General features: G+C 43.2%; 2 protein-coding genes and 1 long non-coding RNA gene across 7 annotated transcripts in view; 2 read left to right on the forward strand and 1 right to left on the reverse strand.

Annotated features, from left to right (window-relative positions):
- RASGEF1A (RasGEF domain family member 1A) overlaps positions 1–27,247 on the reverse strand; it is a 264,311-nt gene that overhangs the window by 68,404 nt on the left and 168,660 nt on the right. For 3 of the 5 annotated variants that reach the window (XM_073353263.2, XM_073353260.2, XM_073353261.2), the window contains exon 2: positions 2,800–2,914. The exons of 1 other annotated variant lie outside the window; for it this stretch is intronic. In XM_073353263.2, coding sequence (XP_073209364.1) covers positions 2,800–2,841 — 42 coding nt within the window. In that variant the 5' untranslated portion in view covers positions 2,842–2,914. Of the gene's footprint in view, positions 1–1,116; positions 1,273–2,799; positions 2,915–27,247 lie in introns of those variants that run through there. One more of the 5 variants, XM_073353264.2, reaches the window with a different exon arrangement.
- LOC140914720 (endogenous retrovirus group K member 9 Gag polyprotein) lies at positions 19,827–24,699 on the forward strand. The gene is made up of 2 exons (XM_073353259.2): positions 19,827–22,805; positions 23,578–24,699. The coding sequence occupies exon 1, from the start codon at positions 20,616–20,618 to the stop codon at positions 21,615–21,617; it is 1,002 nt and encodes a 333-aa protein (XP_073209360.2). The 5' UTR covers positions 19,827–20,615; the 3' UTR covers positions 21,618–22,805; positions 23,578–24,699.
- Positions 19,910–24,699, forward strand: LOC140914721 (uncharacterized). The gene is made up of 2 exons (XR_012159967.2): positions 19,910–20,000; positions 22,092–24,699. It is a non-coding gene; the product is annotated as an uncharacterized LOC140914721 (long non-coding RNA).

Genomic DNA, 27,247 nt, shown 5'->3' on the forward strand with positions numbered 1-27,247 from the left:
GTCTAACAATAACTACCATGATTTGATCTTACAGAAAACAATAATAAAAATTATTTTGCTGTATGGTCTATCAAAAAAAGGTACTTAATTGCAATTCAATGCCATGTTGTGAATGACTGTAAAGCCTCCAGTACTTTAGAAATCTACTTTCCTCTTTCTCTAGGTCTGCATAGACCGCAATGGAGCAACTTAGACTTAAGCTCAGGTACAGCCATGCTAAACAGCCAGTTCTTCCTCAAACCCAGTTTTATTAAACATCGTTCTTCCTATTACTTAGGGTAAATAGCCAGATGATTGCAAAACTCCCCACCTCCCACTGAGTTGTAGGAAAGAGACCACATTCAGTGCTAAACCTGCAGCTTCTTACCAGTTAGCTATTTTGCTGTTCATTCGTCCACCTCACAGATGCACCATCCTGGAGAGAGGTTCAGGCCAAAATCCTGGATCCAAAAGACACTCTAACTTTGGCCAGGAGGAGTATTTGCAATCTGAAGCTAGATCAAGGTACAAATTTTGGAAATAGCTCCCATTTTTGTAAGGAACAGACTCCAAAACTTGGATCCAAATACTGCTGGCACACTGGTGTTCAAAAGTTGAATCTGAGTTTTGAAGCCTGGGCATGTCTGTATATCGTGTACATTTTCACACCTGACTGGACAACCAAGTACTAGCTCTCTCAGTGACTGTTCCTTGCAGATCAGTATTTCTACCTTTTATAGCAATCCAGACAATATATTGACTTCAAGCAAGAAAGAGACTTATATAAGAATCATAACATAAAAGAGACTTGGTTTCCATTTCTTTACAGCAGCTTTGCACTGAGCTTCTGCCATTCAGCCTTTTGCATCATTTCGTCAGAGAGATGACTCTCCAGTACAACTGGTGAATTAAGAAGTTGCATCATTGATTTTAATTGCACTTGATATGATACGCTATTAAGGTATCCGATATGAATGCTGTACTATCTGCTTCACTGGAGAAATGATGTCTGTTGTGCCATCACCGTTGGGAGGTTACCTATGGTAACACACTGGTATACTCTTTGTATTTGTCTCATAGAACCACAGCAGTGTATGACAACAGAAAATACAAAGGCACAGCATTTGTAAAACTTACCGGAGTCTCAAGAAACATTTCTTCTTGTAATCAGGAAACCCAACTGGTCGTGTCTGTCCCTTCTATCTACTGCCACAGAATAGATTTTGTTTTATTCCTCACCCATCTCTCAAATACCCAAAGCGTATTTGGGATTGATTTGAGCCCTTGTTTGTTTCGCTATAATTATAGCCCAGAAAAACTGAAAGTATTGTGTGGGAGGAAACCGTGACAGCCACAAGCTTCCACCACGTAGAGATCACATGCTGCACTTTGTGGGTAATAACTGGGAACTTCCAATCTGTCTCAGTGTGCTTGTATTGTAAAACAAAATGAAACCACGCGTGCTTAACCGCTGTGGGAACATGAGAATTGCCATACTGGATTAGACCAGTGGTCCATCTAATCCAGTAACCTGTCTCAGACAGCAACCAGTAGCAGAGAGCTATAGGCAGTTATGGGATAACCTGCCCCTAGAGAAAGTTTCCTCCTACCCCACAGTACTGAGAAGTTGGCTTATGCCCTGAAGCATGGCTGTTTGTATCTTTCCCACCATTCTCGTTTGTCTTTTCAGCAGTAGATTTCCCAAAAGTTTGGTTCAGCTTGTTAATTGGGGAAAAACCAAGTGTCCAGAAATAATAAGCTTAATACTTGTCATGGAATTATGGGTGCAAGGGACCCAGATTCAGTAACTGTGAACCCCACTGGTATTATTATCAATTGACCATTGTTGTTGTTTTGTTGATGGTAGTGTCCTTAATGTGCTAAGCACTTCCCAGAGATTCAAGAATAGATCAGAATCTGAATAAAAACACATAAATTGTAAGCTCTTTGGGACAGTGACCATCAGTTCATTCTGTGTTTGTACAGTGCCTAGCAGAATGGGATCATGGTCCATGACTAGGTCTCCTGGGCGCCATGGTAATATGAATAACAACAACAACTACTACTACTAATAAATAATGGATGCTCTCTGCCTGGAGGAGCTCGCAGTCTAAAGATGGACGGGCAGACAAGTGGACAAGTCAGGAAATCAGAATAACAAAATCAATAAGACATACTATGGGCAGCGTTGCAGAAGTAGGCTTTCAAAAAAGATTTAAAAGTGAATAGAGAGGAGCGTTTGCAGATGATTTCAGAGAGGTGTTGCAGTCAACTGGAAGCTTGCTAAGTGATCAGAAGAAGGAGGGATGTATTTACATAGTGTCTTAAAGGAGGTGACCAGTAGATAGTGGATGAGGAGTGAGTGGGAAAGATGTGATCAAAATAATGGACAAGGAATATTTACTTTTAGTGGCAATGTGTACGTTTGAGAGGCCAGAAATGTGGACATTGATTGAGGTAGGCAGGTCAGGATATAATGAGAGACTGAACAAGAGATTCGGCTGTGGGGATGGAAAGAAAAGGACAGCTGATAAGGAGCAAGAATTAGCAATATGATGTTTCATAGTGAGCTATTGCCATTCTGCAACATCCATTTTCTGTCTATTCCACACAGCGATCTGTGCCCCCCAAATAGCTCAATATTCTTTCTGTACCATGTGAAATGTTATCTTAATGTCTGAATTAATTTTCAGCCAAGTTCATGCTCTCTCGGTGCGATTCCTTCCCAATCGGTTTCTTATTTCAATCTAGCCCCATATCAGTAGTTTCAGGTTAGAAAGAAACTTTAACATAAAAATTATAATGTAAAATAATACTTACTTTGCATTTCTTTACAGCAGCATTGCACAGTGGCTCTGCCATCCAGCCTTTCTCAGCAGGTGGACTTCCAGCTATTTCACTCTATGATTTTTGTCATGAGTCTTGCCTTCTTCCCCTTAAAAACAGGGGTGCAATGGATTATTATTCAGGACACGCTATTATTTTTCACCCACTTCCCTGTGACAGTGGTGTCAGAATTACTTTGATGTGCACAGCTCTCAGGACGTGAGGGTCACAAGAAAAATGGAGTAGAGAAGCACAAGCTCTGGAATAATGAGGGCACAAAGGCTGGGTGTTGAAGATAGGTGTGGAGAGAAGTGGAATGTGGAAGGAGTGGGCTTGGCAGGGGGAAAAGGAATCAAGAATGAAGGTGGGTTTAGAGGGGATCCTCCGGCCGATGATATTGGAACAAAAATGGAATCTAATTTGATGCTGATGGTGGCTACATATCCAAGCTGTTATGCAGCTTGCTCAACTACATCTCACACAAAGCCTTGGACTCTGGAAACTCCCTTAATGAGAGGAAGTATGTTGACAAGGGCAGCGGTAGCATTCCTTCTAATTTCTTTTCGAAAATTGCCGTGGATTTTTAAGGGAATCTGGCAGCAGAATTGCATGTCATTAGAAAGATGAGTAAGTCACTGGATTTCATTTTTCAATTTAAAGGAGTGACACAAAAGAATGAGGCAAACCCAAAACCACCACTTTGACACGTTTCCAAGGTAGATTCTGACTGAGAAAATGCAAGTCCCACTAGAAACCAATGGAAAATAGATGGTTTCAAAATTGTTTTAAGGTACATTATAGAGAGAGACAGGGAGATAATTTACCTTAAAACAAACAAACAAACAAAAAACAAAACAAAAACCCCACATTAGAAGCTGTTTGGTTTTCTCTGGTTTCTAATTGGACTTGCATTATTAGTATGGGAAATCTAATGCTACCTCCCTAAGATGGCAGCCTCCAGAAGGGAGAGGATGAATTTTCTAGATGGAAAAAGTAGTAGGTATTTCTTAATTATTTTTAAAACACGTAATGTGCATATTGAGTCTTACAGGCTGATTGAACAGATACTTAGACAAATGCTGTTTTTTATATATGTGAGTAGTCACGTTGTGTTCACCTGCCTAGGTATTTTCAGGATCGTGACCTTTTTCAGTAAATGTTTTCTTTGTTCTCTGAGGTATTACAGAAAAATCACTGTAGTTTTCCTTTAACTTCCACTTGCATGCCCATCAGAGATAACAGAAGGAATCTCATTTGTTACAATGTCACAATACCCTCCAAATCTAGCCCAGGATAAAAGGCAATAGCTTTTTAGTTAGCCCACTTTTGAAGTGAATAACATCTCTTTTTGGTTCACATCTCCAGTAAATTGGAGTACATATTTTAGTGAGATTCCCACTCCAATGAGGCATAGTAAGGAAATTTTATTTTTGACTCTTTAGCTCAGGGTCAGAAACTGAAGTGAAATATTCTGACCTTCCTCGGCTGCACATGGATTCATTGAGTCAGAGATCTTTTGGAAGTACTCTTCAATCCCTTGCTGTGCCACTGAAATGTGGGTGTGCTCCCTAAAGTCCCGCTTCTGTTACTTTGCCCCCTCCTGTCCCCTACACCCCTTACTAAAGTGTATGTTGCATAACCTGGAGCAGTAGTTCTCAACCAAGAGTACATGTACCCCTGGGGGTATGTCAACTCATCTAAATCAGTGTTTCTCAACCTAGGGGTTGCAGCCCTCATCAGGGTCACAGGATGGGTTAGGGGCATCGCAAGTGCAGGGCCAGCATTAGGGGGCGGCAAGCAGGACAATTGCCCAAGGTCCCATGCCACAGGGGCTCCTGCGAAGCTAAATGACATGCTTCAGCCCCTTCACTTGGGGCTCAGGCTTCAGAGAAGGCTCACAAGTGAAAAATAGGCTCATGTACCACACTGAAATAGAAGTACAATATTTATATTCCAACTCATTTATTTTATAATTACATGGTAAAAATGAGAAAGTAAGTAAGTTTTCAGTAACAGTGTGCTGAGATACTTTTGAATTTTTGTCTGATTTGGTAAGCAAGTAGTTTTTAAGTGAGGTGAAACTTGGGGTATTCAAGACAAATCAGACTCCTGAAAGGGGTACAGTGGTCTGGAAAGGTTGAGAAGCACTGATCTGGAGCATTGGCCCAACTATTCTGCCAGGCTGCAGTTGTTTGGGTGATGAAAATGCTAAATTAATTTGGCTTAGATTTTAAGCTATAGAAATTTTCTTTTACCTAATCTAAGGCAATTACTTCATATTACTTCAATTTTTTTTAAAGCGGTTCTTAAACAAATAAATATCTTGAAGTATATAAGCCAAATAGGGCAGTGCTCAGATACCATGCTGTTGAGTAAATGTACAGGCCTGAACACTAAGGCCAAAAAATTCATAGATCCAGTGAGGCCTACATTGTCTAAGTTGACTTGCAATTGCTTCCCTTGGGCTTCATTTTCGGAGGGCAGTTGCTCAGCATTTTCTGGAAAAGCTTTTTGAAGGCGTCTCCTCTCCAGATGGATACTCAAAATCACTAGTCATCCTATGGAAAAACCTGAAAGTATAACCCAGGGTATATCTGAACTGCCACTGGGCGTGTGCTTTCCAGCCCAGATAGAAAGACTCACTAGCTTTTCTCTATCTAATGCTCTAAAAATAGCAGTGTAGCTGGGGGTAGCACAAGCAGCTACCCCGCAGCTCAGGTTAGCTCCTTAGTACAAGCCCGCCCAGACTCCCTGGGTACATACTCGAGTGGCTAGCCCGAGTCACCACCCATGCTACCACCGGTTACACTGCTATTTTTAATGTGCTAGCTCAAGCAAGCATATGTCTATCTACTTAGGCAGAGAAACATGCTCCTAGCTGCAGCGTAGATGTACCCAAACTGACTATACACACAACTGAAACAGACTTCCTTGATTTTTCATTGTCCGTGCTGAAGGAAATGCAGTGAGTAAGCAAAGATCTCAAGAGAGGCAAGTGTAAATTGGAGATATATATATATATATAGCTCTGTCACTTTTAATAATGTAAGGTGGTATCAGTAACATAGGTAAATACATACTTTATCAGTTTAAAAATCCTGTGCTGTAATGTCACTTGAACAGCTGCAAATTATGCAGAGTTGGGTGAAGATGGATTCCCTAATAGAAAAATTAGAAAATTGTGAGTATAGTCCTGTTTGAGACGACTATCTGTAGTATCTCTTTAAATAGTCTGGAAATTGTCTAGTGTCCTCCATCTTCTGTTGCAGAAGGCACCCAGAACCTAAGACTTGTATATTCGCATATACTGTGATTAGGAACCAAGTTGTGTTCCTTGTGGCTTCCACATATTCTTAATGTTGTGTAGAGAGCAAAGATAGGAACATTCTCTCTCTTTAGGAAAGCACTTAAGCACATATTTAAGACTAGAGCTCGTGCAAAATTTTCAGGTGAAGCAGTTGTTCATCAGATGAATGCAGATTCATTGAAACCGAAACTGTTAGCGAGACAGTGCTGGGTTTGAGGGAACTCCTGGCTCTAAACATTTTTGGTTAAAAAAAGTTTTGACATTTCGATAGTTAAGTCCAAACAACTTTGCATTTTAAAATATTAATAAAAGATAAAAATCTGAAAGGAAAAAATGTGACAATCGAAATCAAATGACCCAAACTGATTTTTTTTTCCAGTTTATGAACATGTTTTGAGATTCTGACTTTTCACCTCAATTCAAGATAGGAAAAGCTTTTAAACATCAAAAATTCTCATGGGGTAGTAAACCCGTTTCCCCTCAGCTCTATTTAAGACCCATTAAAGGAATCACACTTATACATTTTCCTGAATTGGGGTGGATTTAGGTCCCAATCTAAGAAAGAATTTAAGACCCAGGAACTCAAATGGCACAACCACTATTGGCTCCTTCCATTGCAGAATACCCTTTTTTCCCCCTCCTCCTTCAATTTACCCATGCAGAGTTTATAAGGGGAGGAGTTTATAGAGTGGAACAATATTGGATTTGCTTGAGAACCAGAGAACTAGGAATTAGGGACAAATTCTAATCCTAATGAAATCTAAGGGAAAGTTCCTGCTGACTGCAGTGAAACCAAGATTTGGCCCATAACAATTGCTGTGTTGTGGATTACACAAATAAATGGAGTGAATTCAACAGTTCTTCTGCCACTCTGTACTCCACATCTTTCAACCAAGTATCAAGCTTCAAACCACTGCTTAAACTGACTGAGCTCAAGTTGTCAGGAAGCAGGCACTGACCATATAGTACCAAGTAACAGGGTAACTTAAAAATATACAGGCAGCCAGTTTCTCCTTTTGTTCATAGAACTGTTTCCTGTTAGCAGCGATGATGAAATAGACCACTGAGTATTTACAACAGAGGGAAAAAAACACCCTAAATTTTATGTAGTGGAACAGATAAAAATAAAATGGTACTTCTGCTTTGAAGAAGTGGGAAATTACAGTAAAAGTAAAATTTCCCATGGTTTTTACACCTTTCATCCAGGGTGTGTGTGTTTGAGAGAAGTTACAAAAAAATCTACTGAGACCCAAAATAAACTGCTGGATTTGGAGACGATTTTTTGGGTACTACGAATTGACAAGCGTAATTGGTACCAAAGAGTAATTACAGCACTGATACCTCTTCTGCTGCACTTTTTCTTGTTGAGATGCTAGGCTAACATAAAATTAATGTCACATAATATAGCCTTGTAAATGCACAAGTGGTGTTTATTGTTGAGAGCAGACAGATTTTTTTTTTTTTTATATCCAGGAACCGTAAATGCCGAAGTTTTAAAATAAAGTACTACACTTCCCCTGAGAGCAGTTAAACTGCAGGACTGTAAACCAAAATCCGACTCAAGTAGCTTGAGCCATGATTAATACTTCCAGTTGATAACGGTGAAATAGACGCATCCTATTTTTCCCCATTTGGTTGGTTTTCTCTGCTTTTAAAAGGGACACTGTAAAGGCTGCTTTTTTCTTTGTCTTTGTTTTTTGGACACTTTGTGAGGGTGGTGAATTATTGGCAAAGGGAGGCTGGTGCATTATTTTACTGATGGCATTACACTTTCCTTTTGGTGGAGTGTTATCATTAAGCTATGTCACGGGCTCCTACAGAAGATAGAAAGACACCCCCTTTTTTTAGCATTTTATTTATTTGGATTTATACAGATGTTTAAACCATATTTTCTTCTTGAAGTGGTTTATAACCACTCAGAAGCTTGACATGAAAATTTGTTGCTTTAATGCCAGCATTTCCCCCGTTAGGTATTGGATTGTTTTCGTGGGTTTGCTCATAGGTGCTGGGCTGCTGCCATTGATTCTGTTGTTGTTAATGAAACAGAAAAACAACACATTTTCGGGAAAAGGGCTGCAGGGAGGACAGGAAGGGAAGTCTACACAAAATTTGATAGGACAGGAAAACTTTCTGAGCTAGCTGAGGACCAGTGAGCAATCCGCTGTTAAAGCACTCACTTACTGGTAGGAAGCTAGAAGGTCAGCATGGTATGGACTATCAAAATGCCAGGAGGCTGACTGGCAGCCAGGAGACTGGAGCGTTGAGGGCCCACAAAGCTGCGGGTATTTTCAGGTGCTTTCTAGTGCTGGCTGGCTGCCACTGGAGAAGCCGGTGGACTGGGAGTGACTGCAATATTAAAGTCACTGGTGTGTTGGGAGTTTGGCTGTAATACTGTATAAACAATGATAAAGATGGCAGGTTGCTGAGGGACCAGAAGCAATGCCTGTGACAACTTTTGTAGATGTGGTTAAAATAACTTGCCAGTCTGAAACACAAGATCTCCCATGAGTGGGCCTTGCTTTGGACTTTTCAAGGTACTGTTTCCCTGTACTAAAGTGGTGCTTTGGTTACAGGCCCACAATAAGTGTGCTGGGATGCACACCTGTGCTTCGGGATCCTGTTACAGGGCCACAATCAGAGGGTCTCGTGCCAATGATCTGCTTAGATGTTGGAACCACCTGCTATTTTACAGTCAGGAAGCTTCTTTTGCAAACTGTGTCCTTGCTATATAGAGATGTTAGAATGATGTGGTGCATTACAGAACCAGTGGAAATTTGAACACCATTCAAAATGCAGCTCTTGCTGAAACTAGTGACTGTCTGTGGCAATCTGAGCATCCGTAGGCCCTGTTGTATAAAGTGTTGCTCTTAGAACATGGGTGGTTAACCTGGACATCAAAAAGACAAGTCAAGGGTCATGAGCACCATGCTCTTCCCATATTACTAAATGGGAAGGGAGTCCCTGGCTAGATGTCAGCTAGAGAGGAGAGGAAGTTCTAGGCAGGGCATTTCTGGTAAGGAAAAAGTTGAGAGCCTCTGCTTTAGAAAGTGGCTTGTAAGAAGGTTCTGAGAAACTGTGCTTACATGAACTTTGGTGTTCAAACATATTTACTTGTATTGGCTTAAATTTAGAATATTTAGATTAGTGCAACAAAATAGTGGTGGTTTTGTGAGTGCACAGGGAATTTTTTTAAACCAATCAGTTATTTACATTTATTTAGTTACATTATTATTTACATTTCTTGGGGAAAATTTATATTTCTGTTGTTCTCTCTAAGCTATGACCTCCTCATCTGGTCCATGAATCAGATGTGCTTACTTTTACTATAAATTGAAGTGTGACACTAAGAAATAGGAAATAGCTAAAGAAGGCACCACATCACTGTTACATCTGATTTGGGGCTTCCCAAGGTTAGCCTATGCTCACCTACCACAGCTTGTTTCGTACTAAATAATCTCACCCAGACCAGTTGTCACCAAGGAGGGGGAATCTTGTTTTCAGGTATAGATTTTTGTACATGACCGGAAAACGACTTATTTTTGTACTTAAAACCAGGGATGCTAAAATGGAAACTAAATTTGATCCAGTTGTGTGGGTTAGCTGCAACTGAGAATACTGTACATTCACTATACGTCAGGAAAACACACAGACAGTGTGTCTTCCTAAAATGGAGTTAAAATTGCTTAAAGCTGTAACTGGTGCATCACTTACAGAGAAATCTGGCCTGAAAAGGAAAGTGGAAACTCTTGAAAGCAATAGTAAGTGGGATTTTTAAGAGCCCAAGTGGTTTAGAAGCTTTAATCCCACTGAAAGTCAATGGGATTTGCTGTTTAAGATGCTTAATCACTTTTGACAATCGTTCCCAGTAGGTCTAGAAATAGTTCAACTTCAGTTACGTGGAAGGAGCCCTCTGGATGTTAGATCAGACTTAGTTTTCAACATTGGCTACTCTCTCTGAATGTAGATTTGATTCTCTTCTAGAAAATGTATATCTTATACCCGGCTATATTTGACAAAGAATAGTTTTCTCTTTTGAACATTGCTTTTACAGTTGTCCTAGTCATGTACATGGCATTCAAAACCAGTTGGGCTAGAGGGGCAAGACAAATGAAGTCAGTATGAACTTAAAATCTGTGCTCAAGAATGGGAGACCTAGGAAAAGTTTCTCTTACTGGCTGTGCCACAGACTTGTCTTGTCTTCACTAGAAGATTAGGTCCTGTTATAATGTGGCCTGAATGAATCATTTTAAGTAATGAGATGTTAAAAGTGACTTTGCACTCATTGTAGAGAGAGGCAGGTTCGGTCAGCTCATCGTGATTAATCTTATGGTACCAGTGTCATTAACCCATGACCAGAAGAGAAAGTTAAACACCTCTAGTCCCTGTCTACACTGACTACAAAGTCATGTATAACATCCTGTTTCTTAATGACCTAACTTTCTAGTGCCCATATGGCCTGACAGTCAGATCTTCAGAGGTTTTGAGCGCCTGCAGTTCTCATCCGGTACCATAGGACTTGGTGACGTTCAACAGTTCTGAAAATCTCCCCCTCTCTCTTCACCTCAGTTTTGCCACATGCAAAATGGAGATCATACATAACAACCTCATACTGCTGTTCTTGAGGTGCTTTTGAAATCATGAGACAAAAAGTGCTAAAGACATACACAGCAATTGTGAGCCCCAGGGCCTGGAGGCTTAGGGGGATGCTCTCTACTTTCTCTATAAAAGGGCTAGCTCTAGACAGCTTCATTTTCATGAATTATTCTGTTGCTTACCCATAAATCTGTCCACTGAGATTTTTGCTTTAGTTGGAATCTGTTTGGATTGTGTAAACACCAAAAAATATTATTACTGTGCTCATGAAAGGGTACAAGAATTAGGCCATATATGTCCTCAAGGGAGTGGGTCACTCTGAGTTTAAAGGTGGTGGACTTTGGTTGGTAATGAAATTCGTGCTCAACATAGAGAGGAGTCCAGGAGCTCTATACAGAGGAGCAGGGATTCTGTCCAAGTGTCCTGCTTTGCTCTGGGTTCCTTACCTGGAGATTCTGTGCCCTATGTGGAATGGATTGACTGGATCACTGGTGACACAGAGCTCACTTTCCATCCATGCAACAGATGGCAGCAGCAGGGTTGCACGGAGCTGACTTCACAGCACCATGACCCACCAAGCCACTGGAAGTTGAGCTCATGTCACAGAACTGCACCACAGCTGGGTTGGAGCAGACAGACAGAGGAGAAGCATACCTTAAAAACTCTTAACTTTTACTGAGCCTAACTGACCCATGGGTGAGGTTCATGGTGGGATTAAGAGTTCTAGACCTCTGTAAATCAGACCATTATTTGGAACTGTGGAGTAGAGCAAACTCTTGATGCACTGATTTGGGTTTGCTCATTTCTTGTATGTAAATATAGAGTGTTATTGAGTTCCTTTTGATGGATTTTCTGCCTCCCCTGCCCCATAAAAAGATACTTGTTTCATGTACCCAAGGATTCTGAGTGCTTGTGAGTTGGGGGGAAAAGGGGGAGGAGAGGAGGTACGACCACCTGCAAAGTTGACCAGGAAAGCTATGTTATTATTTCCCAGAGCTAGAAATAGGAATATGGCTCTGGGTGAGGGATTTGAGCCATAATTTCTTTTCTTTTAGAAATGATTTGATGGAGACGACTCATGTGGAACTCTCATTAATAGCAATGAAAATGTTGCTCCTCTGAATACAGAACAGAGAGCAGAATGTTGCCCTTACTGACAGTGTTGCACAGAGCATGATCCCTCTCCACATAAGAGCTGTAAGAGTTAATGTGCATGAAGTGAGTCCGTACAAAGAAATTTACTTAATGTTCCACTGGCCACAGGAGGATCTACTGCAGCAGGGCCTATAAAACTTGCAGTGGTGCATTGATGTACAATAAATTGCAGATATGTGCACTAAAGTGATGGTGCTAGAAACCCAGTTAAAACACAGCTGTATTGAGAAAAATCAAACCAATTCAGTCTTAGCTAGTTTTGTGGTTAAGGCACTGGACTGGGACTCAGGAGACCTGGATTCAATTCTTCCCTGTACTACACACCCCATGTGTGACCTTGGGTTAATCACTTAGGTCAATATTTTTAAAGGTATTTTGGTACTGCTGTGCTCTGTGTTGCAACATCTAACTGATTTCAGACCCTAAATCTAATTTTCAAAGGGTATTTAGGCACTTGGGAGCCAAAATGCTTTTGGGCAGTTGATAGGCTCTAGGCTCCTAAATCAGTTAGGTGTTGCAACGCAGAGTGCAGCAATGCCTAAATACCTTTAAAAATATGGGCCTTAGTCTCTCTGTGCGCCCTCTGTAACATTTGTCTTGTCAACTTAGTTCCTGCCCTAGAGAGTTTACAAATCTGTGCCTTGCTGTGTCTTCTGTAGTAACTAGCACAATGCAACCTTGATCTTATTTGGGGCCTTTTGGAGCTATCAATACTAAAAATTTAGCTCACCAGCTTCTGGTTGGTGGTTCAAGGTGCTGGTTTTGATCTTAAAGTCCTGAGTGCTTTGGGTCTGTGTTACCATCTCTGTCTTTATTCCAAACTGTCAGTCTCAAACATCAGAGGTCCTGGATCCCCTTTAATGCAGCATCCAATGAAGTGAGCTGTAGCTCGCAAAAGCTTATGCTCAAATAAATTTGTTAATCTCTAAGGTGTCACAAGTCCTCCTTTTCTTATTGTTAATAGTGTTGTTCCATGAGGGCCCCTCTATACTAGAATGCACTTGTCCACCACCAATTGTTAATTTTCTAGACATGCAAATATTTCTCTGTTTTTGTAAGCATTTGGGGAGGGGATGAGGATGGGCTGGGGGTTGTTTACATGTTAATTGCAGTGTAGGGTGGGAATGAATGATGATTGTACCGATGGTTGACAGGCTCAGTTCATTATGCTAGCTTATTCTTGTGGTGTAGGTGCATAATGAAAGGGTTGCCTAGAGTATGGCACAGATGTTCCTACTCTGTATGGAGCTGAACAGTTACATAGTCTGGGTTGTTCCATTGCTGTTTTTAAAAATTCCTTGAGAGTTTCTTGTTACATTGGGTATATTGGTTCGGGCTCTTAGGCTGGATCTGCATCTAATTTGTTTTAATGCGCTTCTTTCTTTCAAGAGGGGAATTCCTGGCTGCCCAGAATGGCTGCAGACTTTTCAGGAAATAGACTGTTAATTGGGGATTTCCTGGATGGAGGAGAAAATGACCTTGCCTGTCTTGACACTCTGTCTTGACACTTTTGGGCTTTGAGCCAAATTTAAAGAGAATGTTCTCAGTTTTGGATTAGCTCCCTACTCTTGGGTATTTACTGCTCCAGGTAATATGGGCAGAGTAAGTCTCTTTAAACACATTGTAAGGAGAGTGATCACTTTAGATAAGCTATTACCAACAGGAGAGTGGGTTTGGGGGGGGGGGGGGGAGAAAACCTGGATTTGTGCTGGAAATGGCCCACCTTGATTATCATACACATTGTAAGGAGAGTGATCACTTTAGATAAGCTATTACCAGCAGGAGAGTGGGGTGGGGGGAGAGAAAACCTTTTGTAGTGATAAACACCCATTTTTTCATGGTCTGTGTGTATAAAAACATCTTCTGTATTTTCCACAGTATGAATCCGATGAAGTGAGCTGTAGCTCACGAAAGCTAATGCTCAAATAAATTCGTTAGTCTCTAAGGTGCCATAAGTACTCCTTTTCTGTTTTTAAAATACCTGTAATCACCAGGAGATCACATGATATTTGCATGCTTTGTCTGCCACCAAACAGCTGGTAGTACAGGAGTTTTAATAAAGAAACATAATTTTCTTATTAAAAGGGGTGATTTGGGGGGGCTTGTCCGTGCAATAGGGCTATTCAGTGTGTGACTTGATGCCTTACTTTTTTTCAGCTGTCTCAGGGTATGCCTACACTGCGCATTAAGCCCAAGTCTGTAGGACCCAGACTTGTGGACTTGGTGTTCCAGCTCTGTGCTTGAGCATCCACACTGAATTGTAAACCTGGGTTTAAAATTGCTGGTCTCAGGTTTCACAGCCATGATAATGCGTCCATATAGCACTGCACAGACCTTCTGACCCAGACCTGCAGCTTGGCCTGTGTCCACCTTGCAAAATGACAGGGCTTGGACTTCAGTCTCAGCAGGATCTGGGCTCTGACCCACCCTCCTCCCAGGGTCCTAAAATCCAGATGCAGTATGTGTGGATGGAAGGGCTTGGGCTCAACCCTGAGTTAGAGCCCACATTTAGTGTGCAGTGTAGACACACCTGCGGAATGGAATGTGGTGACCAAAAGACAATGCGTGCGTGAGGCCTCAGCCATTGACACCATGCAATCAAAGGAGAAACTGTGTGGAAAAAGTCCTAGAACTGTGAAATTCCAACCATCCTTAATTCTGTCACTGAATCAGGAGGAAAAGCAGCACTTCGATTACAAGCACCAGCCTGGGTAACCTTGAAAGCAGTAAACAACTTATCACAGAAACCTTCAGTAACTTACTCACTGGCTTTGAACCTGCTGACTGCAAAAGCCAGTCCCAATTATTTGCTCACAAAGCAGTCCACAGGAGGGTTCTCACCCACTGATGACCTGCGCCAAAAGTGGAAAAGTTTTAGAAGTGTGAAATATTCTGTGAGAACAGCCACTTCAAGTCAGCAATGCCCTCCTTAGGTCGCTTTTTAGGAAGATGTGTGTGTTAGGCATCCAGGAACGATAGTTATGTTTATGCCTGGGTGATGGCTGGGTTTTTCTGAGTGCCCAGTAATGTCCCGAGTGTGTCATGAAACATGTTGAAGACATGTTGCTTCTTGTTGAGTATACTTTCTCAATCCAACATGACCCAACAAGAGAGAGTTCTGAACAGATAAGAAAAAGGAAGCCAAGCATGGTGCCAATGATAGGACTATGTGTGGTTGCTCAGTGAGGAAAGGACATGTCTTGATGGTCTGTTACCTTTTATTTTAAATGTAGTCTTTCCTCCCACCCAATTACTGTAGGGCCCAGAGCAGATGGGAGTTGGTAGAAATAGTGGTTCAGGGTAGTGGGCTGGTAAACAGCTGGAGAAGGATGTTCCTGGCATAAGGGGTAGCCAAGGATTCTGGAACAATTTTTATAGTGGGGGAGTGTTAAGTGCCATTGAACCAAACTATAAACCCTGTATATGACGGAAACCCCTTCAAGCCTGGGGGTGTGGCAGCACCCCTCGTTCCAGCACCTAGGGTGGAAGCACAGAAGAGGGGACCGTGATGCTTGTGAGAAAGGGGTGATTAGGCTGGCATCGCCGCTGAGTGGAAGTGGGAGCAAAATGTCAAAGGAGACTAGTGTGGAGATGCAGGCTAGAGCTGTGTGTTGTGCAGTGTTGAAAGCAAGGCTAAGACGTATGAATCTGACATTCCTTCCTACTGATTAGTCAATAGACTATTATTGCCATTCTGATGTGGCTGTGGGAAAGCAATGAGGCAAATCCGTGTTCGAGCTCAGCCCCAGCAGCGATGTGAACTCTGCTGCTGGAATGAGTCACTAATGTTAGTGACACAGCTCCCTTAGTGGATGCACAAAGAGACTCCGAAAGACACTGAAGGGAGCTATACACAGTCCTCCAGTGGAGTGAGAGCTACTGAGAGGTAGGGCCTGCAAACAGGGGGTCTAAGAGAACATAGACCTCAGAAGAATCAGCCCCACAACACGCAGGGGAAAAGTATATAGAAGGAAAAACAGAGCTGGAAAAGCCCATCAGATTCCTGATATTGTCTCATGGCTGTGAACAGTGTATATAGGAATGTGATTGTAAGGTATCAGCACAAGGGTGTGTTGGGAAATATCTACAACCAAGGGCTATCCCTAATAGATTGAGGATGTCTGTTTGTTGGGAATGCCATTCCTTTTTGAAAAAGTCAGGGTGCACAGGGTCAGATGCATTTTGCTCATGTTGCTTTGGCATTTTTCTATTTGTATAACCCTGGATTAAATAAAAAGAGCTATGTGCCTCCTTTGCATGTGTGAATCTTCACGGTATTTTTAGCATGAAGTAGGCCAATAGGAACCGGGTAAGAAAATACCATTACCAACATGACTTAATAACCTTTAGCAAAAGCTGCCTTTTCTATTCCAAAGAGTCTCCGGAGCAGTATTAATATCAGCACTGTTCAGTAATAGAATTACTGCTGTAGCCTGGTACTTCTAAAATACAATGAACACACTCCACTTGTGGTGGTATTATTTGGGGGCTGAACTGGTGTTCTCTTGACTTTCTTTTGCAGAAATTCTGGGCTTGATGCAGGAATTACTGGGTGAAATCCTATGGCTTGTGTTATGTAAGAGATCGGACTAGATGACCATAATGGTCCCTCCTGGCCTTAAAGAAAACTTGACTCTTAATAGAAGTGAAATTCTTGATAGTGATGAAAGGTAATTATTACCTGAAGCCTGTTTTGGTGACGTTATTTGTAAGGAGTTTGTTCGGTTCATTCCAGTTCCTTGTGGACTGATATCTACATCAACACAAATCAAAACGAGATCACCTTTGTCTTCAGAGCGCCCAAGGATATGAGTCAGCTGGAAGGATGAAAGCCCCTTTGATCCCCAGAGATAAGCTCTCTTGGGCAGGACTGAGGCACATAGGTTGGTGACCTTATGTTGGGGAAGTTTGTACTGCTGCCACCCAGAGTGTATGTATTTTTTGGATAGAAGGACTTTGGTGTCCAAAGCTGTGAATGTGGCACTTTTCATGGACGCTGAAGTTGTGTCTTGAACTACATGCCTGTACAGGGGAGTAAGAAACTCAACCCCGCATCCCTTACATCTCTGCATGGGCCTCTTGGGCATTGGGTCTACACACGCAAGAGCAAAGGCTGAGTAATTGGTGGTTCCATGGCTGTGAGGTGCTGGCCAGCACAACTGTGCCAGTGTGGAGGTGTTGTAATTTTCTGTTGAGATAGACCATTAGTCAATGGCTTACACTGGCTTCTCCTACTCTTACATACTCCCAAGTGTTCAGGGTTGTACCTTAAGTCACAATATAACCCTTAATTTGTTTAATAAAAAGAATTTTTAAATGTGCAAAGGTAAAATCTACCTTTTGACACCATCCAAGCTCACAGGCTACAACAGTTAATTTGAAGAATTTTTTAGAAAAAAGTCAAGTCACAGTAAAGAGTCTAAAGTGACTTCAATTTTTTTGAGTTAATAGTCAGTAGAAAAAGGTGCATCTTTTTGTTTTGTTTTGTAATTGCTAACCATTGAGCTTTCACGTGCATAATTTCAGTACCATTCTTTCTGTCATTTCACTTTCCATACTGAAAAATTGCCTTCATAACACACTATCTGCTCGATTACTATGCACTTGCTAATGTTTAGTTTGAAAAGGAAAATATGAGCAAAAAAGAGACTCTAGATAATCACATAGATAAGACACAGTCACCATTACTAAGACATAGCACCAAAGGGAGGGAGAAGAGATTATTAATATTCCAGTGTTTAACGCACATCCGACCCTAGAGGAAAAAACCTACAATTTCATCTATATTCACTGTCTGTTTCACTGGTTATATGACTCTAGAAACCTCAGCCACCTGACAAAGGATCCCTTTTTTAAGCGGTTCCACAATATTATAGAGTAATATCTTTTTGTTGCCCCTCCTCCCCCTTCACTGGTTTTTCCATGACACTTGTTCTGTGCCTCTCAGAACATCAATGAGTCAGATATAGTGAACACTTGGATACCAAGGGAGTGGTTTCCCTAGCAACTGTAACAATGTAGAATGCTCTCAGAACTTCCTCTCTCTCTGTTCATGCCAACTCTCTCATGTGACTTTACTGCAGAGCTGCAGTGAACTTGTTTGCCAGAGTTGCAAACCGTTAGATAAGCCCCTCCAAACTTGTCATCTTTTCTTTCCTTTCCTTCACAATTTGCCCAACAGACAGTCTTTTTCCAGACACTAAATGTGTCAACAGAAAGGTCAGTGCTGAAAAGGCAACAGCCTCATGTCTGTTACTAAGCTCTTTCAACATAAAATAAGGTCCTCTCTTTGTCATGTATTTCTCAGGGGGAATGGTATAGTTTTAAGTGTGAATTGAGCTTTCATAGACAGACCTAGACAGACAGGAGGGGTGAAGAAATATGGCTTGGGCACCCTGAATAACACTTGCATTTACCCACTTGCTCTCTGGGAGATTATTTCTGGAGTTTTATTTATTTGTAAATTTCTTTTTGAGGAACCGAGCAGCTATGTGAGGCAGCAGCAAGTGCAAAAATGGCACTTTGGAGCAGAGACCAACCAAACTGGGTTAGCCACTCTGAAACTGGTTTGGAAATAGGCCCCCTTTTTGGTAGGAGGCATATGGCATTCATAAATCAGTGTGCTTTGACTATTCTAGTGTGAAAGTCTGCATCGGTGACCAACTGCCATTTGAGCTCCACAGTCTATGATCAGCTAACAGACAGATGGATACACACTTGTACAGCAACTTGTATGATTGGGGAAAAAAGGGGAGTCAGATTCCTCCATATGTATTTTATAGCAATCTGCACTTGCAAGGACAACAGATAATTTCAGAGGCTACAGTATCTATGGATGCAAAATATGATAAGATGAGTGTTCAAAGCCCCCTGTAGAAGTGATATTATATCTTTATTTCCAGGTCCCAGCATATGACCATTAGTATAAGGCTTAGTAGAACAATGGAGAAGATTCTCAGTTGGTATAGATTGGCATAGCTCCATTAAAGTCTCTCTCTCTCTCTCTTAATGACAATAATGGAACACCCTACAATCTAACAAGCACTGTTCCTTACTGAGCTGGAAAGAATGTTCCTCAATTAGAAGAAGGATGGTCTTGCAGTTAAGGCACTGGCCTAAGTTTCAGGAGGTATGTGTTCAGTTTTCTGCTTTGCCACAGACTTCCTCTGTGACCCTGGGAAAATGACCTAATCTCTCTCTGCCTCAGTGCCACATTTGTGACGTGGATATAATTCCATCAACCCCATCCTAGGTCATGGACTGTCCTATGTACAGTTTTCTTTTTGTGGGCTAAAGTAAAAACATCATTTTTGCTGAAAATCCTTTTCATTCCCACTTTCTAATAGCATCACTAACAATTTATACGACCTCTTTCCTCTGAGGATTCCAAAGTGTTTTATAATCATCCAGCCATTACACCTTTTCAATGCTTCTGTGAGAAGCTGAACTTTATCTGGTTATGTTTAAGCAGCTAGTTTTGGTAGATAAAGTGCATTGTGTAAATTACTCCCTGTGCAAAGTGGTTTAGCAACTTTCAGTGTTTGTCTTATTCCTTCTTTGCCTCTTATAATAGCAAGAGCTATCTAGCACATCTCACTCATACATCTTAAAGGTAAGCAAATCACTTTGACAAATAAGAAACCAGAGGCACAGAGTTTAGTATCTTGTCCAGAGTTAATGGAAGAGTGTAGGATTCATACAAGGTTTATGCGCTTGGCAACATTCCGGGCACACCCGGAGTGTTGTGCTGGACCTGTGCACACACAGCTCCTTTCAAGGGCATCAACCTTGGAATCTTGCCCAGATGACATGAACCGTGGGAAGCCTCCCAGGACTGGGCTCAAGGCCCGAGAGCAAGGAATGCGGTAGATAGAAACTGGTAAATAAGAATGTTAAACAAAGCCAGTGTATTCCTTTTATCCGTTGGAGAATGTAATGCGCGGGGGGAGAGAAAGAATAAAGGGGAAGGTGGAAAGCTGACAGGCAGAAGCCTGTTAGCAGACCAGCCGCTTGCTTGCTAAAAGCTCTGTGCTGTCTTGTCATTGAACCGCCACAACTGGCGCCCAAACGTGGGGCCCTCAGCACTCACCTCGCCTGGCAAGGGTTTCAGACGCGTCACTCATCCGCTTCGCGGATCCCGGTGAGTATTTTTCATTGTGGTAAGTATGGGAAGCTCCCTCTCTGCTTTGCAAGTGCAACACCGCAGCTACAGTATTTGCTGTGTAAGGCTCAGCATGACTGCCCCACTCGAGAACTCACTCTCCTGCTACAGGAGGTGAGTGCCCAATGCCCGTGGTACCCTGAAGCTGGAACCCTTAAGCTAGCGGACTGGGAGTGGTTGGGCCAGACATTGAATAAAGAGCCTCGGGCACCTGTGCAGGCTCTACATGCCTGGCACCTCTGCCGCGACGCGATACAGCGTGTCGCCTCGGACAGGCCCTCCCTCACGAGGCTGGTGATCTCGCCACGTCCGTCCGCTCCTGCAGCCATCCCCCCTCCTGGCGATGCGACACAGCGTGTCGCCTCGGAAAGGCCCTCTCCCGCGCCAACAGAGGGGCTGCCGATCCCGCCACCCCCGTCCGCTCCTGCAACCATCCCTCCCCCTCCTTCGCCCCCAGTGCCTCTATTACCACAGCCTCCCTGGCCTTCCCCACCGCAGCTGGTTTGTGATCACCATCCCACCGTGGTGCCCCATGTTCCGGGGCCCCCCGGAGGGTCGTCCGCGTCTGCTCAGCGGCTTTCGCTGGTGCAACAAATGGTTCACGCAGCGAAGACTCGCTCAGATCTTACAGCAGAGGAGTTGGCTGATCTGGTCTCAGTTTGTCCGGGGACCTGGCAGGATGATGGCCAGGGCAACCAGGTTGCAAACTGGGTCAGTTTGCCCTACTCGGTGATCAGAGACGTAAAGAAAGCGATTCGCGAGTTCGGCCTCACTAGCACGTATATAAGTGGTCTCATTGAAGGGCTAGGTTCTGGGTACACCCTGATCCCTGAAGACTGGAAGGCGCTGTTGCGCATGATGCTGACGCCCAGTCAGTATGTTATTTGGCTTAGTGAGTATCGGCAGATGGCGGAACGCCAAGCCCTGGTATATAGAGAGCAAGGTGTCATTTATGAGCAGTTGGCAGGGGAGGGCCAGTTTGCTACTGTTCAGATGCAGTCTCAACTCCCTCAGGCCGTCTTCCCCATTATTTCCACCTGCGCCCAGCATGCCTTCCGGAAGGTCCCGGATTCAGGCAAGCCTACCAAAAGCTTTGCCAGTATCCGTCAGGGTGCATCAGAGTCCTTTATGGATTTTACCAACAGATTGCAGGAGGCTATCCTCCAACAGGTGGATAACCCTGCGGCAGCTCAGGAGATCCTGTTAAAAATGGCAGTTGAAAATGCGAACGAGGATTGCCGCCGTGCTCTCCAGGCTGCACAAGCCTCTGGAATTCTAGAGCTGTCAGACATGCTGCGGGCGTGCCAGAACATCGGAACTCAAGCACATAAAGCTGGAGTTCTGGCTGCCGCCCTGCGGAAAAGCAGGAAGGAGGGGAAGCGTTGTTACCGCTGTGGAAAGGAGGGTCACTTTCAGCGGGAGTGCCGCTCATCGACGGCGCCCGCCCGCCCCTCAAAGAAGTGCCCCAAGTGTCGGAAGGGCTATCACTGGGCTAATCAGTGTCGTAGTGGGTCGGGAAACCGCACGATGGGTTCCCCCCGAACCCAGGGCCAAACGGGAGTGTTTCCCACTCAGACAACTGTTCCTCTGCTTTAAAACCCATAGACTCCATGAAGGCGGCGAGTGCTGGAAGTGCAGGGCTTGATTTGATTATGCAGGAGGACGCTGATTTTCAGTTGCTGGGGGAGGTTTGCGCCATACCTACCCAGGTGACGGGACCTCTCCCTGCCGGATTTGTGGGTCTGGTTCTCCCTGGCTCACACGCTGGGAAACAGGGCTTTTTTGTCATCCTAGGGGTCACTGACGCCGATTACAATGGCGTTATTAAGGTTCAGGTGTGGACCCATCTTCCACAGTTGCTCCCGCGTGGACGGTCAATTGCGCAATTGATTTTAGTCCCCTATCAGGTGCCAGCTGCAGAGGATCGAGTCCGGGGCAGAGGCGGCTTTGGATCGACTCTGGCTCAGTCGCCATCTCACAACATGTCCTCTCCACTTGTTGCTCTAACAATGTCGGTCCGCCCCTCGAAACCTCAGTTAACACTTCTCTTAAATAATGTTCCTTTTACAGGGCTGGTGGACACTGGAGCTGACGTTACGGTGATTCGTGATCCGGAGTGGCCGGTCAGTTGGCCAACAGTTCCTTCTAAAGAGTTGTGGGGGATTGGGGGTAGCAAACCCGGGCGCCAAAGTTTGTCTTGGGTCACGGTCTCTAAACCAGGAGGCCGTGCCCTTGCTACAATCCGCCCTTTTGTACTCCCTGTCCACCTCAATATTTGGGGCCGTGACTTACTTACAAAGCTGGACACCACCCTCGATATTAATATATAATGGCCCGAAATCCTCCCTCACCCACCTTGCCATCCGCATTACCATTAGTATGGCAATCCTTAGAGCCCGTATGGATTGACCAGTGGTCCCTCCCCCTAGAAAAGCTGAAAGCGCTTCATTCACTTGTACAATAATATTTGCATGCACAGCGCTTGGAGAGCTTTACTAGTCCTTGGAATTAGCTGCTCTTATTTTGGCCTTTTAACTTTTTGCTGATTGTCCCTTTAATTTGATCGTGGACACGCATTATGTTTATCAGGTAATTGATCATTTACCCCTTGCCCTTATTACCCTAAAGGTCGATGCGGACCTCCTCCGCCTGTTTTTGTCCTTACAGTATCTCCTCACCACTCGTAATTTCCCTTATTTTGTTGCTCATATTCGCAGTCATACCCCTCTGCCTGGGCTACTTACTGAAGGCAATGCGCGCGCCGATCGCGCGTTACGTGGTCAGGTAAATTCCCTTTTTTCTGACCCCATTGAAAGCCATTCCTTTTTTCATCAGTCTGCCTCTGTTTTGGCCCGACAATTTCATATTCCTGCTGATCATGCACGTTCTATTGTTCGTTCCTGCCCCCACCGTGCCGCTGCTGCCCCTACCTTTTTTTATGCCGTTAACCCCAGAGGTACCGCGGCGAATCAGCTGTGGCAAATGGATGTCACTCATGTGCCACAATTCCGCCCCTATTCGTTTTTACATGTTTCCATTGATACCTATTCGGGATTCCTTTGGGCAACCCCACAGCGTGGGGAAGCCACTCCTAAAGTTATTCACCATTTGCTAGCCTGTTTTGCTGTTATGGGTCGCCCGAGCCAGATAAAAACAGATAATGCCCCAGCCTACTGCTCCACAGCCCTTTCCACCTTTTGTGTCCAATGGGACGTCCGTCTCACACACAGGATCCCTTATAATTCCACGGGCCAAGCCATTGTTGAACGTGCAAATCATAAGCTAAAAACCTTGCTCGACAAACAATTAAAACAAGGGGAGCTGTGTCTCCGAACCTTAGGAGACATTCAGCAACAAATGCATATCCTTTTGTTTATTTTAAATAATTTAACGCTGAAAGCAGATCAGCAGACCCCCACAGATTGGCATTTTCATAAGTCCGAGGTACTGGAAAGACCGCGTGTCTATTACCGTTAGCTGCTCGATCTGCAATGGCTGGGCCCAGTGCCTTTAATTACTTGGGGTCGGGGATATGCTGCTGTGTCTCTCCCTGCAGGACCGTTGTGGGTTCCAGCCCGGTATGTGCGACCGGCACTGAAACAGCATGGTGTGGCACCAGGGGCTGTCAAACCCCATACCGGAGTTTCACCTGACCTTGGAGGAGAACGCGGTGCCTCCCGGGTCGACAACGGCGGGACGGAAACGGAGGAGGCGTAGCGTCCCAAGCCAGCCCGTGACATGGGGAGCAGTAAAAGCATTGGTTGCCGCGGCTCAACGAAGACTGGCAGCAAACCAACAGCCAGAGACTCCTGAGACTTTGTTTGTGGCAATTCTTGCCCAAATTACTGCTAATTCTGTATTGACTGTATGCCTTTTGTGCCTGCTATTTCCTGTGGGGGTTGGCTTGGGAGCGCTTTCTCTGTTACGAGCCCGAATGACATATAACCTATGGGAAAGATTGGCTTCAATAGCAAATGTTACCCACTTTTGTTTATCTGATTTTGTAGCAGCTGAAGAATTGTTAGGTACGTGCCTTATTCCAGTGTGTCATCACCCTGAGGAAATTGGGAATGAGATGATGCTCACTGCTTACTCGAACCTCTCTTCCCAGTACTCTAGCATGGCTAATTGGGGCCCGGCCAATTACACTTTACCTTCTTAAGCTCATTTTTTGCTGTTGCTGTGTGCAATGTATTTCCTTTTTGTTAAGGCTTTGTCGAGACCCGCCCTGGCAGGCTCCACGAGTTATGACCTTGTCTGTCTGGGAGTTAATTGGCTTGCAAAAGCAAATTGATGGCTACCATGAGATGGCCGAGCACAAATAAACAAAAAAGGAGGGGATGTAGGATTCATACAAGGTTTATGCGCTTGGCAACATTCAGGGCACACCCGGAGCGTTGTGCTGGACCTGTGCACACACAGCTCCTTTCAAGGGCATCAACCTTGGAATCTTGCCCAGATGACATGAACCGTGGGAAGCCTCCCAGGACTGGGCTCAAGGCCCGAGAGCAAGGAATGCGGTAGATAGAAACTGGTAAATAAGAATGTTAAACAAAGCCAGTGTATTCCTTTTATCTGTTGGAGAATGTAATGCGCGTGGGGAGAGAAAGAATAAAGGGGAAGGTGGAAAGCTGACAGGCAGAAGCCTGTTAGCAGACCAGCCGCTTGCTTGCTAAAAGCTCTGTGCTGTCTTGTCATTGAACCGCCACAGAAGAGCCTGGTAGAGAATCCAGGTCTCCTGACCCCCAATTCTGTGACCTACTCAGTCAATTTATTAGTACAAAACCCACAAGGTTGTGTTGTCTCTTTTGTCGACCTCTCACCAGTCTTTTTTGTAGGTACATGGCAAAGATCTCATTTGCTCGTAGCTTTTCTGTAGAGCTTAATGTTACTTTGTATAATTGCAGTCATTTCAAGGGCCCCTTACCATTCACTGAATGGAAAAGAAGTTTCTAACAGGACTTCTGTATAGCTTAATCATTATTAATCTAAGCCCTATTGGAGTAGGTTGTATTTTCTTGATCAGTTGTGGGAAGCCTGCCTAGTCTGTATTCTTACAATATTGAAACAATTCAGTTCACTGATGGTCTAATCCTATGGTAGGGAGTAAAAAAGCACAGAACACCATAAACAGGGGCAGACTGGTGTGAAATCATTGATTGTCACTTTTTGTCACAGGAACCTAATATATCTATCAATTCAGTCTAAAGTAAGTTGATAACACTTTTCCTGGTTCTTCCGCTTCTAAGTCTTCTTCCATCCATCTTTTATGATGTCATTATAGTACTAAATACTACTACACAGCTTTCTTTGCTTCTCTGAGGAAAGGGCTTGGTATTGTCCTTTCTTTTTTGGTGCAACTAAAGATGGCGGTGGTGTTCTTGGATTGCTGGATGTTAGTCTGGAGTTAATAGTAGAAATCCTCTTCTCCATCAAAGAAAATATTTCCTCTCCATAATTACTGTAATAAAATAATGATGACTGTTCCTCTGTTATCAAGGAGGAAATTTTTTTTTTGGTTCTTCCTACACATTGTATTGCTGTCTTTTGAGAAGAGCATTTGTTATCCTTCTAGTTCTTGATTCATTCAGTATATCCAACCATGTCTCTTTCTCTGTTTCAGATTTGTTTATAGAGAAACAAGCAAAATACCTTGCTAAACAATTAACTTGAGGCTTTCTTACAGTGGTGGTGTTTCCTATTCTCTACTCTTAAGTCTTATAACTCAACCTTATTTTCTTTAGCAGCACTTTAGATCTAAGCTTCAACTTTTGGCTAAATCATAGCTTACATTTTTGAAGATATTTAGTTTCCATTTTCATTTTTATCAGTTTTATTGACACTCCTATTCACCTACATTGGAAATATATCTGCACTCATTGGTAACTTCCGAGAAGCTGAAAGTCTGTCTGGTTTCAAATTTAGGTTACTTATTGTCCAAAGCTATTACTATTTTGATTTATGAGTTTCTTGGATTCTCTCTTTTAGAAAGTATCATTATTTCCAACTTTTACCCACAAATCTATCTGCATTTCTATTTCTTTTATGTAATGGGTGCACACAGTGTTTTTTACTGTTTTAGAAGATGTTTCCATCTTATGGATAGGGGATACAGCTAGATCCACTACAAACTAGAGCATCCTCTTTAACTAAATTATAGCTATAAATAATTAAAATGAACTCTTCTGGACTTTGAATTTTGTGTTAATGAATCACATTCATTCATGGCATAGAGTCATTGACTTCACTGGAATTATGCCAGGGATGAACTTGGCCCAATTATTTAAATGCATCTTTCTTTTGTGGAAGAGCCAGGACAAAGGCCAGAGAGTCAGATTAGGTTATTCTTTGCAATACTGCGTTCAGATGTGGACGTTACTGTTCGTAGGCTATAGTTAACGCTTCTACAGATCAGGTTGCTAATAGAGCTGTTCTGAGAATGGAAATGGTATTTCAGTGAGGATTTAGGTTTTCTTTATTTTGTTCCAGTTAGGAATGAAAACACCAAACTACATGAAACAATCTGAAAAAAAATTATGTTGAAAATCAAAAATGGTTAATTTTAATAATTATACAATGAAATTCCACCTGGAGGGCTGATGGAGAGCCTGAAAGCCCTGGGAGAACCAGAAGCCTCAGAGCTTGGAAGCCAGCTCACAGCTCACCATCAGAGCCCCACTAGGAGCCAAGAATCTGTGGGAGTGCTGGCTTAGCCGGAGCTTCCAGGCTCCTGACTCCCTGTCAGCCCAGAGGCCCTGGAAACCCAGGTGAGTTGGAAACTTTCAGGGTTTCCAGGATCTCAGCTCCCTGTTGGAGCCCTGACTAGGTTCCTTTGGAACTTAATCAAAATCAAATCACCTCCACCAAAAACACTTCAATTTTGATGAATCTGTGTTCTCTGATGAAGAACCATTCCATCAGAGAACTTCTGACCAGCTCTGGTAGCTAACCAAATGATGCCTCCCAAATCCAACCCTGTCCCCTTAGAAACACTCATGAAAGTTAAACCCTGTCTTTCCTGTGACTCATCAGAAGTAAAACTAAATTAATTTAAATTCTACACACAATGTAAAGACTCTCAATCCTAGACTGAGGTTCCTTTTTTAGAGATGCAAGTGGATTGTAACTATAAAAATTAAGGCACACTCTTCGCTTTAAAGAGAGGTGATGATGTTTAATCATATTTTAAATGTTCTTGGTATAAAAACCAGTATTACTCCCACCCT

Source organism: Lepidochelys kempii, chromosome 7 (genome assembly GCF_965140285.1).
Source record: "Lepidochelys kempii isolate rLepKem1 chromosome 7, rLepKem1.hap1, whole genome shotgun sequence".
NCBI classification, from domain to species: Eukaryota; Metazoa; Chordata; order Testudines; family Cheloniidae; genus Lepidochelys; species Lepidochelys kempii.

Bases quoted from the DNA above. Each gene is read 5' to 3' on its own strand.
- LOC140914720 (XM_073353259.2), top strand. From the start codon at position 20,616: ATGGTTCACGCAGCGAAGACTCGCTCAGATCTTACAGCAGAGGAGTTG.